Source organism: Staurois parvus, unplaced genomic scaffold (genome assembly GCF_062004578.1).
Source record: "Staurois parvus isolate SC_StPar_1 unplaced genomic scaffold, SC_StPar_1.0 ptg000299l, whole genome shotgun sequence".
In the NCBI taxonomy this organism is placed as follows: domain Eukaryota; kingdom Metazoa; phylum Chordata; class Amphibia; order Anura; family Ranidae; genus Staurois; species Staurois parvus.
Window position 1 is genome coordinate 18249872 of NW_028318095.1, and position 15943 is coordinate 18265814.

The 15943-nt window shown below is 42.7% G+C and overlaps 1 protein-coding gene and 1 long non-coding RNA gene across 5 annotated transcripts in view; one reads left to right on the top strand and one right to left on the bottom strand.

The window, feature by feature from the left end:
- Window positions 1–15943, bottom strand: part of RAB34 (RAB34, member RAS oncogene family) — a 50258-nt gene that overhangs the window by 33336 nt on the left and 979 nt on the right. For 3 of the 4 annotated variants that reach the window (XM_089682979.1, XM_089682982.1, XM_089682980.1), the window contains exon 2: window positions 9248–9342. In XM_089682979.1, coding sequence (XP_089539105.1) covers window positions 9248–9301 — 54 coding nt within the window. In that variant the 5' untranslated portion in view covers window positions 9302–9342. Of the gene's footprint in view, window positions 1–9247; window positions 9343–15544; window positions 15711–15943 lie in introns of those variants that run through there. The other variant, XM_089682981.1, reaches the window with a different exon arrangement.
- Window positions 1313–15760, top strand: LOC149457935 (uncharacterized). Its single transcript, XR_016313548.1, has 3 exons — window positions 1313–1475; window positions 13731–13827; window positions 15584–15760. It is a non-coding gene; the product is annotated as an uncharacterized LOC149457935 (long non-coding RNA).

Sequence of the window (15943 nt, forward strand, 5' to 3'; positions counted from 1 at the left end):
CTTTGATAATTCTTTACTAAAACCAATGGTCACATATTTCAATTCCAGTGCAGGTATAAGAAGAATTTTTTATTTAAAGTGTTACTAATATTGTCTGATTATTCAGTGAAACCTACTTCCCATCTGTACTCACACCTGTTACGGGTTTCCCTACCTGCTCTGGGCGGCCTGCGGGAGTGGTTGCGGGATGTCCCGGAATTGGATGATGACCACCAGGATGATATTTGGGATTTGCCTTTCCGGTCTCTCTGCGGGACCGTCTGATCCAGTTCAAGATAGTATATCGGGCCTATTACACTCCATATAGGCTTCACAAAATGAGTTCATCACACTCCCCTGAATGTTGGCGTTGTGGGGGCTCACCGGGAGATTTTGCCCATGTGTATTGGCATTGTGCAGCGTTGTCTGATTTCTGGAAGGAGGTAATATCCTTGTGCGATACGTTGACCTCGGTCCTCATACAACCTTCTATGTCAGTATGTTTGTTAGGTCTGGTTAGTGATCTCCTGTCCGCTGTAGCTGAACGCACCCTGATTAGCCTCTTATTGTTCTACGCTAGAAAGGTCATCACTCTGAACTGGAAAAAACTTGCTCCCCCATCTATTATGTCATGGAAGTGGATAATTAATGCTAATTTTCCACTTTATAAGGATACTTATATGCACAGAGGATGCCCCCAAAAATGATAGAGTATGGTCCAAATGGTTGGCCGAACCCTCCACTGCCTCTGACATGCCATAACCTGGGCAATATTGTATTTTCCAGCTATCTCTATATTTTCTACTGGTCCTTTGGACATGGCATTGGTTATAATGTGCACTAGTATGGGACACTTAATATTTACACATTTATCTCTTAGTTGGTAGCGACGACCATGTGAGCATCTTGGAGTTCTTTTAATGCAGCCTTGTTGTAATTTTTGGATGTGTGATTGATCTTCTCTACCTCTGTGAGGGTATGATATATGTGAACCAATGTTTTATGTTCTTGTGCATATGTTCTTTATTTGTTAGTTAATAAAAAGATATTTTTTTTAAAAAAGTGTTACTAAACCCAGGAGCCTGCATTCACTATATCTGATCTCCCACAGTACACACAACATGGAAGTGCAATTATTTTAGTAAAAATAAACTGCTAAATACTTTTTCTCATCAGCAGTTAGAAGCAGTCTTGTAACTGCAGCAGACCACTGGTTAAAGCTTGTAGGAAGAATTTTCTTTCTGTTCTAGGAGGATGCACAACCCCTGAACCTCTGTCTGGACAGTGCTGATTGGCCCTGTGCTGATCACATGCATTCTCCCAAGAAAAAAAATACCTATCTAGCAATACACACTAGAGCATGTGCATGTGGCTACGGGTTCAGTCTGTCTTATCAGGAGATAAAACGTGGACATTTGAACAAGAGGAGGGGCAGAGAAAACAGGATTAAATGTCCTTTTTACACAGTGCAGAGGATTAACCCCTTCGGTTCCACAGTGAGTATAACAAACATGCTTTACTGCATATACAGACTGATTTTACTGTTGTGGGTTTAGTGACACTTTAAGTTATTAGCAACTGTTTTACAGTAAGGCTTCACTCAGTGCTGCTAGGGGGCAGTAAGACCAATTTTTACCCTCCCAACTGTCCGCCTGAATCTGGGCATGCAGCCACTTAGCTCCGGTTCACATACATGCGGCCGTGCGGGCTGCGTTTTGCACGGGCACGAGAGCCCATTCATTTGAATGGACTCCTGTGCCCGTGACATGCAGGGAAGAAGCCCTTGCACTTCTTCCGAAAACGTAGCCTGCACGAGAACCTCAGTTCCTAGTACGGTTGCGTTTTGCAGTGCGGGCGGCGTGCCATTAGAACTAATGGCACCCGCCCGCAGGTCCGCATTTCTCTGTGCGGGTGGTGCGGCTGCACGGATTTTCATGCGGATCCACAGTGGCACAGATGTGAACCTAGCCTCAAGGCTGTACACGTGTGTAAAATGTCAACTTTATCTCTGTGGGGCTGCTCTGCCACCCTGTGCAATGCACATGATTGTAGCATGGTAGTAAGACATTTCCAGGGATAAATCAGGCAGCGAGGAGGCAATATAACTCCAAACGTTCTCTGAAGAGCAATCCATCCTTCAGAAGGCACTACACATGTGAATGAGCACATTTATTACTCACATTTATTAGTCCTTTGATATGTATATTACATCCAAACAAAAGCAGAGTCACTGCTTCAAAACTGTTTCAGCCTTACAAAGATGTTCATTTACATAGTTTTAATTTGCCATCTGTAACAAGGAAGCTGTTGAAGCTCTCCAGCAATGCTGTGTTCAGTTTGTGTTGTTTCTGCTCCAGGCACCAGCTCTATCCAGGCAACAGCTGAGAAAATGAGAGCTTATTTCCTGTCTGGCACCCTCACCACCACCCGGCTCTGTCGTCTTGCTCATCCTTCCTGCATAGACGTCAAGGCCTGAGGCCACATCCACAACACTTGGACCACACAGGGCGAGAGCTCTGGAGGTTTACCAAGAGGAGGGTGTAATCATACGAGAAATAAAGCGGTACGACAGTCCATTGAAAAAAAAACATTTCCCTGCAAATCAGTGGTATAATGTGCTAGTATTATTATTATTATACAGTATTTATATAGCGCCAAAATGTTCGCTCAGCGCTGTACATTATAGTGGGGGACAGAACATGAGACAATACAGTAACAAAACAATACATGAGGGGTTCGAGGGCCCTGCTCTTTCGAGCTGACAATCTAGGAAGGATACTAGCATACTAGCACAATATGAAAGCCTTACCTGTAAAATGAAGCATCAGCATGCTGTCACCGCTAGCCATCTTCACCCGGTCTTCCTTCTGGGTTCGCGGGCTGCAGTCATTTGAATGGCAGAATTGCAATGATGTCATTCCCATGCATACACACGGGAGCCACGATTGCAGCACAGTGCTCTGAAGAGATGGCATGCTCAGTATGCTGTCCCTTCAGAGCGCAGTGCGCATTTACCGGTCACGTCACCAGCTGCAGAAATAGTGAATATCTCCTAAAAAAAAAGTGCACATTTAGGAAATACTCCTTGTACCAGCAGATAAGCATTATTATAAGCTTACCTGTAGGCACAAGTCACCAAGCAGTGACAGATGGACTTTATGAAAAACCTAGGTGGATGCAGCATCTGTCACCGGCCAGCTGTGCAGCGAGAACTGAGCAATCAAACACTGCTGATCATACAAGAAAACTTATTTCTGCGCCAAAACTTTCCAAATAACACTCTAAAAATGCTGCTGTGCCAATCGTGAAAACACAAACAATATAAATATAAATAAACAGCGCACATTTAGATCATTAATCAATATAATAAATCATATAAAATAAGTGCATAAATTATTCGTGTTTCCCCTTAATATTAAACAAAAACACCCAAAAGTCCATGTGCTGAAGACATAATTGAATTGTAGAAGTAAAAATGCAAATAAAAATAAAAATAAAAGTGCCAACTTCTTTTCTTCAAAAAATACTTTCACCTTCCACCAGTGCACACACCAACATCGAATACACTCACCAGAACTTGGTGAGTAAAAGACCTTTAAGGAATTTTTAGGGATCCTAAACCCTCTTTGGTGCCACGCTAGGGAAAATCTTCACCCTCCGAATAGACTCCACCATCCAACCAAAAGAAAAAAAACTCACATAGCATAATATTGTCACACAATAGTAACTTTTACCAAATGGAGATTAAGGCCACTCACATGTTAAACACTTGCTAAAGGCATGTTTATTATGTATAACAGGCTTCAGTTCCAGCAGATATACAAACTTTTCCTTCCAGGACTCTCACATCCACAATGGAACAAAGACAGAACTCCTCTTAGACCAAACAGTGAACCAAGATGGCCGCTGGAACGCACCGCTCAGCGTGCGTTCCACTCACCGGAAATGACGTCAGGCGCATGGAGTGTGGACCGGAAATGCGTCAACGCGTTTCACCCCTCCCATAGGGCGTTATCAAGACCTTGATAACGCCCTATGGGAGGGGCGAAACGCGTTGACGCATTTCCGGTCCACACTCCATGCGCCTGACGTCATTTCCGGTGAGTGGAACGCACGCTGAGCGGTGCGTTCCAGCGGCCATCTTGGTTCACTGTTTGGTCTAAGAGGAGTTCTGTCTTTGTTCCATTGTGGATGTGAGAGTCCTGGAAGGAAAAGTTTGTATATCTGCTGGAACTGAAGCCTGTTATACATAATAAACATGCCTTTAGCAAGTGTTTAACATGTGAGTGGCCTTAATCTCCATTTGGAAAAAGTTACTATTGTGTGACAATATTATGCTATGTGAGTTTTTTTTCTTTTGGTTGGATGGTGGAGTCTATTCGGAGGGTGAAGATTTTCCCTAGCGTGGCACCAAAGAGGGTTTAGGATCCCTAAAAATTCCTTAAAGGTCTTTTACTCACCAAGTTCTGGTGAGTGTATTCGATGTTGGTGTGTGCACTGGTGGAAGGTGAAAGTATTTTTTGAAGAAAAGAAGTTGGCACTTTTATTTTTATTTTTATTTGCATTTTTACTTCTACAATTCAATTATGTCTTCAGCACATGGACTTTTGGGTGTTTTTGTTTAATATTAAGGGGAAACACGAATAATTTATGCACTTATTTTATATGATTTATTATATTGATTAGTGATCTAAATTTGCGCTGTTTATTTATATTTAAACACTGCTGATCACCCTGTTCTCCCCTCCGCTCTGAGCACAAAGCATGACTGCCAGTCACCAGCTCTCTGCTCTGCCCCTCCAGCACTCACTGGTGCGCTGGGTTGTGGAGGGGATGCGAGGGGCTGGCTCAGACTCAAGGCAGATCACTGAGTGGTTGAGCCAGCTGCCAGTCCAGGCATCTGGGTGGATCCCCACTATTTTATTGGGATCGTTTCAGAGCCTGGACTGGTTTAGTGATGAAAATGAATCACAGGAGTGTATAGCAAACTGCACTCCTGTGATCCATAGGAATAGCTCTGGGTATACTTCTACTTCAGGCTAGGTTCACATCCGTGCGGGTGGTGCCGCTGCGGATTCGCACAAAAATCTGTGAAGCCGCACCACCTGCACAGAGAAATGCGGACCCGCGGGCGGCGTGCCATTACTTCTAATGGCATGCCGCCCGCACTGGAAAACGCAATCGTACTGGGAACCGAGGTTCCCATGCGGGCTGTGTTTTAGGAAGAAGTGCAGGGACTTCTTCTCTGCGTGTCACGGGCACGGGAGTCCATTCAAATGAATGGGCTCACGTGCCCATGCAAAACGCGGCCCGCATGGCCGTATATATGTGAACTGAGCTTAAGCAGTTTTGGTTTTGGGAGACTATTGTTTTATACACTGGTATGGATTAACGCAACATCACTGCTGCAAGAGCTGTGCAGTTGCGGAGTAACTCCATCACTGCTTAATCCTGCACAGCACTTAGGCTTCATGCACACTGTGCTGCTTTGGACACATTTTCAACTTACAGGAGGAAAGCAAATGAAAAACGCAGCAAAAGTCAAACTTTTCACTGGCGTTTGTGCAAGTTTACACATTTGCTGTTAAAGCATTCTGTTGGCCAGAATATGAATGTATTCTGGCCATTACAATGTATTAAAGGGCAAATGTGCATAAATGCCAGTGTTTATGTGCATTTACATGTTTTTTCTGGCCAAACACTCCTATCTGAACAGTCAAGTGATGTTTTTTTCTGCCTCTAAATGATCCTGCCTCTAAACCTACAGTATGTGTGCATGGACTCATAGGCAAACATGGAGGTGCATTTAAAGGCAGAAAAAACGTCAAAAGGATGTAAAACAGGCATTTTTTTTAGCTGCAATGTGCATGAGGTTTAATTGTGCTGTTACTCACAGAAAGGCCTTGAACCAAAGCAGAGGTTTGCATTCCAGTATAGTTAATTATCTGGTGTATTACTTGGCTTTGCTATTGAACTGTCTTCTGAGTGACCTCTTTGCAAGGGAGAGCAGACTGCGTATGCATTGGTAGGGAAAAGAGCTGGGTGCCCATTCATGAATTTCTTGGGGTCTCACATCCAGTGGATGGAGACGGAAGGGCAATGAAATGAGCAGATAAAAACGTAAGCTTTTAAAAAAATTTGGTTTTTCGCAAAAGTCATTAAATGTGAACTATCCCTTTAAAGTACAATAGTAAATTTGCCCATACACTTGTCATTTTTGATGGAATGTTTTTATTTTTATTTTGTTTGAGTTTCCTTTAGTGACTTCAAATCAATATTTATTTTCAACCACAGTGATGACAAAATTCAGAGGAGCAGGAAGGCCATTTTTTTTCTCAAACAAGTTTCTAATGTGAATGTGGTTTTCATTTAAAGTACACTAGTCTATTTAATTAAAAAAACTTCAGTGTCTCTATAATAAGGGATGTTCTAGCAGTAAAACCCAGTGACATGGTAGAGACCGTTATCCACACAGGTCTGCTTCCCTTCTTTTTCTATACCTCATTAAAAAAACTACAAACAGTAGGCCAGTGAAAAAAACACATTTGTAAAGCACATTAACCAATTAGCAGAAAAAAAAGATATTTTCTGACTGGCTGCTATGGGCTTCTGCACTTAGCAAACTGCTCTACAGTGAGAATTCCCCTTAAATGACTGAATGTTACTATGTACAGTAATTAATCCTAGAAATTATTCATCTTTTATTTCCTAACATGTCATTATGTTGCAATCCGACACATACTTCTATCCTCATCTTAAACCCAACTGTCTGAAAAAAGTCTCTTAAGAGTGCCTCTGGGGCTAACCCTACATGTCTAATACAGTGACTCATTAGGGCAGAGATTCATTATAATTGCAGATTGCCTCAGTGCTAGTACACAGGGTAATGGGGGAGGGAATAGGCAGTGGAGGAGCAAAGTAGAGGTTCATTGTGTGCATGGGAGGTCATCAAGGTTATGTTGTTTGTAAATATCAACCCAAGAAATATATATATACATACATACAGGGGTTAGACAAAAAATGGAAACACTACATGATTTGCAGGTGTGAAACTGACAACATGTTTTGCGCTGAAAGCGGATGTGATGTAACATTTTTTGTTTCTGCTGTGTGATGAGACACCTAGCTAACAGGTGGGAAGCCTCACTTTCGTCACTCACTGCGTGCGCTGCTATTAATACTGAGTCATGTCAGAGCTTACTGAGCTTCAAAGAGGGCAAATTGTTAGTGCCCACTAAGCTGTGCCTCTGTGACTGAAGTTGCCAATTTATCTGTCATGTCGTGAGGTACAGTATCAAAGGTTATGATGACGTATACAGTTTCCAGGAAAATGTTGTCTGATAAGCTTAAGTGCAGCTGATATGGTCAACTTACCGAAAGAGACAAAAGGACATTGTGACCTGGAATAAGAGAACAACTGCTGTAAAAGTGACCGCAGAGCTCAATCTCAGTCTTTACGGGACTGAGATTGAGCTCTGCAGTTTATTTAACCAGCTTTAGTCTCCAGTTATCCCTATGCCAGCCCAATCATCAACACTGATGTCTAAACATAGCATACTCCATGTTTTTTTTTTGTGTGGGGGAGGAGCTCTGTATGGCCATAATCATCAGATTCCAACCAATAATAACAGATTCCTGTATCCACACTACACAGCATGGATGGATAAATCACCCACTCTGGCAGCTGTCAAAATTCTCTGAAGCCCCTATTCCCATTATGGTAGACGATGTCAGGCATCGCGCATAGGCGAGATTTTTACGTGTTGTTGTGCTTTATGCATAGGGCAGCCCGTTCATTTCAATGGGCTTTCCTGCACACGGCAAATGTGGCATATAATCAAAGTCAATATTTCCAGCACAGCGTGCATTGTCAAAAATAACATCCAAACATTTATTGAGAAGAACATTTCACAATGGTAAGGTGCAACATTTCAGGGCCGTGCAGGACCCCTTCGTCAGGCATGTGAGAACCCCATTGTAATGCATGTAAGCACCCCATCATCAAATGCCTGATGAAGGGGTCCTTTATGACCCAGAAATGTTGCACTTTACCATTGTGGTGTGATCTTCTCAGTAAACGTTTGCACATTATTTCTGACGATCCATGGCGTGCTGGCAATATATAATTTCATGGTGTCTCCAGGTGCTATCTGCTACAGCACTTGCTTACTCTTTGGCCTTTTTCAGGATCATGTGCAATGGGAATTTTATACGGTAAATGTAGCAAAGACGTTTATGCGCCTTTTTCTGAGGTTTTGCTGCATTTGACACAAATTTGTCTGCATGCAAAAACACACTTATTACTTCCCGTGTTCCATTAACAATAAATGGAAATGCATCATGACATGCATTTTACCATTTTTTTGTACACACATGCAAAATCACGATTTTACATGAATTCACAGGCAGGGCTGCTGTTAGAAACCACAGGGCCCCATACAGCCAACCTGACAGGGCCCCCCTCCAAAAAAAAACCAAAAACCCAGTTGACTATGCTTACTATGCTTTAGTTATGAAAGAACACAGTGAGTGATCAGTACCAATCACTCATTGTGCTCATTCAGGAAAGGAAAGGGCTGGTAAATGTGACATATTTACAGGACCCTTTCCTCACCCACTCTCCTTCCTGAAGGATCCTGTTGTGTGCTTACAGCTGCCGTTGGAAAGGAGAGGAGGGAAGCCGGCAGCACTGTAGGGGTGGTGGCACACGGGGGCCTGGGCAGCAGGGGGAAATGTATGGTGCGTAGGGAGCGTGATGGGTGTGGTGGGGGGTATTACTGGAACCAATTCCCTTTATGGCTCTCTCTGCAGCAGCTGAAAACCAGAGAAGAAGCCAGCCTTTAGCTGCTGCACAGAGAGACATACAGGGGATCGGTTCCAGTAATTGTCCCCCCCCCCTCCCCCCCACTGCACCGATCACCCTCTCTGCCCACATCCAATTCACCCAGCTGCCTGGGCCCCTCTGCTGGCCTGGGCCCCATACAGAAGGACTGGTTGTACCCCCTTATCCACGGCCCTGTTCACGTGTTACTATAATGTGCAAGTAGCCAAAGCGTGTTCAACACACAATTTGATTATTCAATTGAAGGATGAAGGGTAGGGAGGGGACTGTCAGGGCCACCTACTGAGAAGATGGCAGCCTATTCAACAGGAACCATCTCACATTTAATCCATCTATGGCCAGATTTGCATCCTATATTGTGCACAGAGGGGTCAGAAGTGTGGGGCTCCAATTATTATGTCACAATATCACAATTATCATGCGTACCTGAGGCAGCTCTGCCACTATCCGGTCTCGGCGAACTGGAGGAAGCACGCTCATCGCTAACTGCGGTCAAAATTCCAGCCTTTTGTGTTTAAATCCTTTATGACAGAACAAAAAATTTGGTGATCAATACTTAATACTGGAAAGAAAGGAAATGTAGCATACTAAAATGTACAATTCAATACATTTGATATGTATTTGATACTAATGGGAGATTGCTATGCTCATCTAAGCAAAGAGGCTACATTTTGAAAGTGTAACTGAAGGCAAAACAGTTTTTAATTTTGGATAGAGTGGAGAGGGATTAGAACACCTGTTAGGTTCTTAGAGCAGTCTGTGCCCCCGTTAGGGAGATTCATTCTCTCCGTTTGTCCTGTTTACCATTATCTTTGAAAGTGACAGTAAAAGAAAATCCCAAATTTTGGGCTGTCCCCAGAAAAGCAATAGAGGGGAAATTTTCCGATGTGGACACTAGTTCTGGTGACTAATGATGACAAGGGATTCCCTTGCTTTCCCTTTTCGGCTATGTGACAGGAAGTGAAGGAAAATCTCCCCAACGGAAAGAGATTAGGATCCTTCCTTACTTATCCAAAATTATAAAAAAAATTTTCCCTTAAGTTCTATTTTAAAGTGTGTGCAAAATCTAACAATGAGCTTCTCTTTTTGCTCCCTTTCGGTCTGTCCAATATTCAGTGGAGTTGATTTACCAAACCTGGAGAGATCAAGATCTGGTGTAACTATGTATGGCAGCCAATCAACGTCTAACTTCAGCTTGTTCAATTAAGCTTTGACCAAAAAATAGAAGCCGATTGGTTTCTTTGCAGAACAGTGAGTCATTAGCTTCCTGCAAACTCAACCTGCTGAACTGTTTTAGGTTAGCAGTGGGATCAGTTCTTCCCATTATTCTTCTGTGGACTACAGAACACCTCTTATCTGGTATGGAGAAGTGGGAGAGGTATTATGGAGCTCAACAGGAACACACTGCCTAGAGAAGGGGTCAACAAACGTTCTAACAAAGGAGCAGTTTACAGTACTTCAGACTTTGGGGGGGTGGACTGTGGCCAGTGGGAGTTGAAAATGTCCCATTGTTAGTGGGAGTAAACAATGCCTCAAGATGGGATACAGTGGGAGGAGGAATAATGCCTCATACTTTGTCTGGAAAAGGAATAGCGTCCCATTGTTGTATCAGTGCAAGGAATTGTGCCCCGTCTTTGGTATCAGTGGAAGGAATAGCATCCCATTGTTGGTGTCAGTGGAAGGAATAGTTCTCCATCATTGGTGTCAGTGGAAGGACAAGTGCCCCATCATTGGTATCAGTGGGAGAAATAGTTCCCCTTCTTTGTTGTCAGTGGAAGGAACAGTGCCCCATCATTGGTATTAGTAGGAGGAATAGTGCCCCTTCTTTGGTGTCAGTGGGAGGAATAATGCCCCTTCTTTGGTTTCTTTGGGAGGAATAGTGTTTCATCATTTATATCAGTGGGAGGAATTATGCCCTATTGTTGGTGTCAGTGAAAGGAATAGTACCCATAGATGGTGTCAGTAGAAGGAATAGTGCATCATAGGTGGTGTCAGTGGGAGGAATAGCCCCCTATAATTGGTGCTAATAGAATTAATAGCGTTTCATAGTTGGTGTAAGTGGGAAGAACAGTGCTTCAAGGGCCGGATAAAGGCAGGCAAAGGGGAGCAGTTTGGAGACCATAGGCCTAGAGTGTCAATGCTTCTCCTCCAGGAAAGGAAATGTGTTACAGGCAGGATCACCAGGTAAAAAAACAGAAAATTAATGTAGCCACCACATCCAAGGACTGGTAAGCTGAAATATATTTTAGTTTTTAGGGTTAAATAACAGAAAATGAAAAATTGATGATTCTCAATCATCACGCCTGGTAAATTTTTACCAGCAATATGTGGGACCAAATCTGACAGTGAGTAGCAAGTTGACCTGTGTCCGTGTTCACTAGAATATGTGCTTACTTTGTGGTCATAACTGCACAGCCAATTAATTATTTACTCCATGGTTTGCTAAGTTTTAATGACAGCATGCCAAACATGCCATTGTCGTTACACATGAGGAAGGAAACATTTTATTCTTTGTTCCAGAACAATCTTAAAAAACAATTTGCAGCCATTATAAGATGTTTAGTTTTGTAAATCTCTATTAAAAGGCTGGGCCTTAAAGTATAATTATAGGCAAAACAGTTTTTTTTTTTGGGGGGGGGGGTAGTTTTGGATAGAGTGGACAGGGATTAGAACGCTGGTCAGTTTTTATTACTGTCTGTGCCCCCGTTAAGGAGATTCACCCTCTCTAGTTGTCCATTATCGTTGAAAGTAAAAGAAAATCCAAAATTTTGGGTTGTCCCCAGAAAAGTAATAGAGGGGATATCTTCCAATGGGGACACTAGTTCTGGTCATCTGAGGGTCCCCAAGGAATTCCATTAGTTTGAAGGAATTTCTTCTCACTTCTGTTTGGCTATGGGACAGGAAGTGAAGGTAAAACCTCTGCAATGGGACACAGAAGGTGAAAAAAAATTGAGGGGGTTATAACCCTCCCATGCTCTATCCAAAATGAAACAAAATTTTTGCCTATAGTTCTACTTTAAGCCAGCTCTAAATGGATTGAAATTTGGCCGGTGCAGCAGCCGTACAACCAGCCCATTAGACAATGTTCTCTCTATCAGTGCTGCTGGCTATAGTGGTGCTGATTTGTGCATTCTGATGGTGGAGAAATCTCTCCACTGTCAAAATACAAAGGCTCAGCATGAGGGATTCCCCCATCCACATCTAGTGTGTGGATGATGGAATCAAGTCATTTTCTTTCGTTTAACCAGCAGATTGAACGAAAGAAAATGACTCACGTATGGCCACATATGTAAACTGTAAGAGATGTGACAATTTAGGTACTGGAATGGTCGTGGCGCAGCACTATGGTGGTGAGCCACGCAGCCATTCACACTTGAGAGTGTTCTGACATATTCTAATTTGCACTCGCCCAGGTTGTAGACCAGTTGACTCAGTTGTTACAGAGTAGTAGAAATGACACTTGGGTGCGTTGCGCTGTTAGTAAAAAATGAGTGACAGGAATTTTGTGCCAATCTGATAATTGGCAACAGTACAAAATCAAGTGTTTTTGAAGGGCATAGGTGGTTTAAGGAGGGGCGGGAAGATGTCCATGATGACACAAGAAGTGGGCAGCAAAAAACACAAAGGATTGAAGCAAATGTGGACAGAGTGCAAACCAAATCTATTTGAAAGAAAAGACAAGAACTCTGGCCTGACAAGTGGATTTTCCACCACGACAATGCTCCTGCACATGCTCCACTGCAACAATGCTCCTGCATGAAGTGTTCTTGAAAATCCATTCCAAAACTTTTTTTCGCTGACTTAGCACCCTGCAACTTTTGGCTGTTTCAAAAATTAGAAATGCCTTAAAAGGAGACAGATTTGATGACACTCCAGACACGCAGCGCACCACGACAAAGATACTAAATCCCAGAAAACAACTTCCAGCATTGTTTCCAGCAGTGGCACAGTCGTCTGGTACAGTGAGTTGCTTCACAAAGGGGACTGCTTTGAAGGTGACAACAGCCGCTAGTGTATGGGCATGCAAACTTTTTTTTTCCCCTAGGAATTCAATTATCAGACAATTGTCAGTCTCTTACTCTTGCAGGCTACCCCATGACTAGATATTTGATGGGGTTCTTGCTTAAAAATGACATTGTAAATGACACTAAATGTTAGGAATAACTACAGGGAGCAAAGTAGATGTCACAACTTCAGGGTCTAATGTTTGGGTGGCCCAAAATGTTGGCCCTTAATTACCACTTATATGATCACATTACAGTCAATGTGAATGCGCCATACAGACTACTGCAGCCTGTAAGGGCTCATGCATGCTCTTTCAGATGTGTATGGCTTTTTTTTGGGGGGGGGCTCTAAACCCAGCTCTATTAAAGGCAATGTGTTAATGCTCAATATGGCATTTGTATTCTAGACCAGGGTTCAGTGGGCTTAAAAATTACCAAAACCTACATTCTAGAGCGTATTGGTGTAATTTAAACACATATGTGCCTAAAAATGTTTAAACAAGCACAAGTAGGTGCATAGATTCATTCTAGTGGATAATAAAGTGAATAAATGAGTATTATAGTCACCAAATAAATAAATCTAAGCTCATGGGCTTGTAAGTGCTGTATGCCCATAAACGCCATTACACACATTTAATAAGCTGGATGTTGCTGCCAGCTTCTGAGAACAAATGGCAGTTGCAGCCAAACAAAGGAAACAAATGGGCAATTGTGATAATACTCGGGCAACAAATGGGATATACATAGGCAATTAAATCCAGAAACAGCCCAGTCTGCCTCTCCCCATTTCCTTTATCTCTACTGCACCCCCCATCCCACATGCTGTCTTCACAAGTGTGCACCAGTGGTCAGTTGTTGGGGTAGAGCACAAAGCCTCCACTAATTTCAGCTTTTTGTCCTCCAAGGTGAGATCCTTTGAGCACAGTGTGCATCCAGTCTACTAATTGGAGGGCCAGCAAGAAGGATGAAGGGAACTCCCAGTGACCCGGAGATCATTGTTTTGTAAGAATTCCCAGTGCTGCTCTATAATTTTTTTATGTTTTAGTGTCTGTCCCTTTGACATCTGCTTCCCTCATTTCATGTCAAATCCATGGTTACAGCATACACTTTCATTTTATAACACCAGCGTTGTAACTACAATACAAACAATAGTCATTTTGACAATCCAGTTTACTTGAAAAATCTCCTTTCATGTTGTGAGTTCTGCCTGACTCCTGCCCATTTCTTACCATAACTTCCAGGATTCTCTGCATGCTTTGCAGCTACTCCTCTGCGGTTTACTTTCAATCTCTAAAGACTACATATCCCATGGTGCCTTGCTAACAGCCTACGAGCAGTGATTCCTGTACCGACTCTGCCACCTGAAACTGCTCATCTCAGCACCGATGTAGTTGAGAGGCAGGTTCTGTGAAATGTGTGACACATCAGTGCCTACTCGGAGGGCAGAGTGAGGTTAGTAAAGCCAGACACATATAATTCAAATCCCAACCTGTTCAGCAGGGACCGACCAAGATATGATCCATCTATGGGCAAGCTGGTTGTAGCCAAGTCAATCCATCAATTGACTTGGGTGCTACTAGCCTGTCAGATTTTTTTTTACATGTTATTACTGCTGGCAGCTATAGCCATTAGCAGTAATCATTGTGTTCTGCTGGCCGGGAAGGCCAACAGAACGCAATAGCACTGCGGGAGGGACTTCCCCGTCAGCACCCCTTGGGGAAGGAAAGAAAATTGCATAATCTATGGTCTGCTTAAGTTTACAAACTTCAAGATCATTCTGATTAATAGGAGTAGGCTAGATACAACTGAAATTCAATGTGGAAATAAATATATACACTTAACCACTTGCCTACTGGGAACTTTAACCCCCTTCCTGCCCAGGCCAATTTTCAGCTTTCAGCGCTGTTGCACTTTGACAATTGCACGGTCATGCAACATTGTACCCATATGAAATTTTTAGCATTTGTTTTCACACAAATAGAGCTGTCTTTCGGTGGTATTTAATCGCCACTGGGTTTTTTTTTTTTGCACTATAAGCAAAAAAAGAGCAAAAAATTTTGATTTGTTTCTATTATAAAATTTTGCAAACAGGTAAATTTACTCCTTCACTGATGTGCTTTGATGAGGCTGCACTGATAGGCACTGATGAGGCGGAACTGGTGGTAATTGATGAGGAGGCACTGATATGCAGCACTGATGGGCAGATAGGTGGCAATGATGGGCACTGACAACACTAACTGGTGGCACTTATGGGCGCCACTGATCAGTGCTCTAATTATCAGTGCAGATGTCCTCTGTGACACCGGTTATCGGCAGTACTTTCCTCATGCTCTGACAGCGTGAGCAAAGTGTTGCCGATAACCGGCAACTGTATTTACTTTGTGATCATGTGTTAGTTCACCTTTACATAAAAAATATAAAAGTGAACTACCACCGAACATCCTCCCCCAGTCCCTGCTGTATGTACTGCTGGGGCTGCTAAGCGCTCATCTCCCTCTTCTCCATGCAGTGCTTTTAGAATGGACCAGAACAACTGATTGAGATGGCGCTGTCCAATCAGAATTGATCTGCTCTGTCCTGGATGCACTAAACGGAGGTAAGTTCAGAGGGGATGGGGGGTGCAGTGTTAGTTCACTTTTATATTTTTTTCTGTAAAAGTGAACTAGCTCTTAAAGCATTATTAAACTCAAAAGCAAACATTTATTAAATTTCAGCTTACCAATTCTTAGATGTGATGGCTGTATTAATTTCTTTTTAGGCTTTCTTTCTTCTAGTTTCATCTGGTGATTCATCCAGCAGCTCTGCTGCTTTTCAAGCTCTCCAGCAGAATGTATCAGCTTACATGGATGAGACTATGTAGTACTGACATGGGTGGTTAAAATGATCAGCTTTTGTTTATTCATGAAAAACCTTTATCCCAAACAGAAAAAACTGTTTGCTGTAAATGATTATAAAGTGTGAGCTGGAGTCTGGCTTCAATTTGTGTTTTTTTTATTCAAATCTGCTAATACATTTAACACATACATCCTCACCCAGACAGACAGCGGTGCTGTCTGCTGTCTCCTGTACTCATTCCTCCAGAGTTGTGTCTCACTAATACATGAGATGTATTACTGGC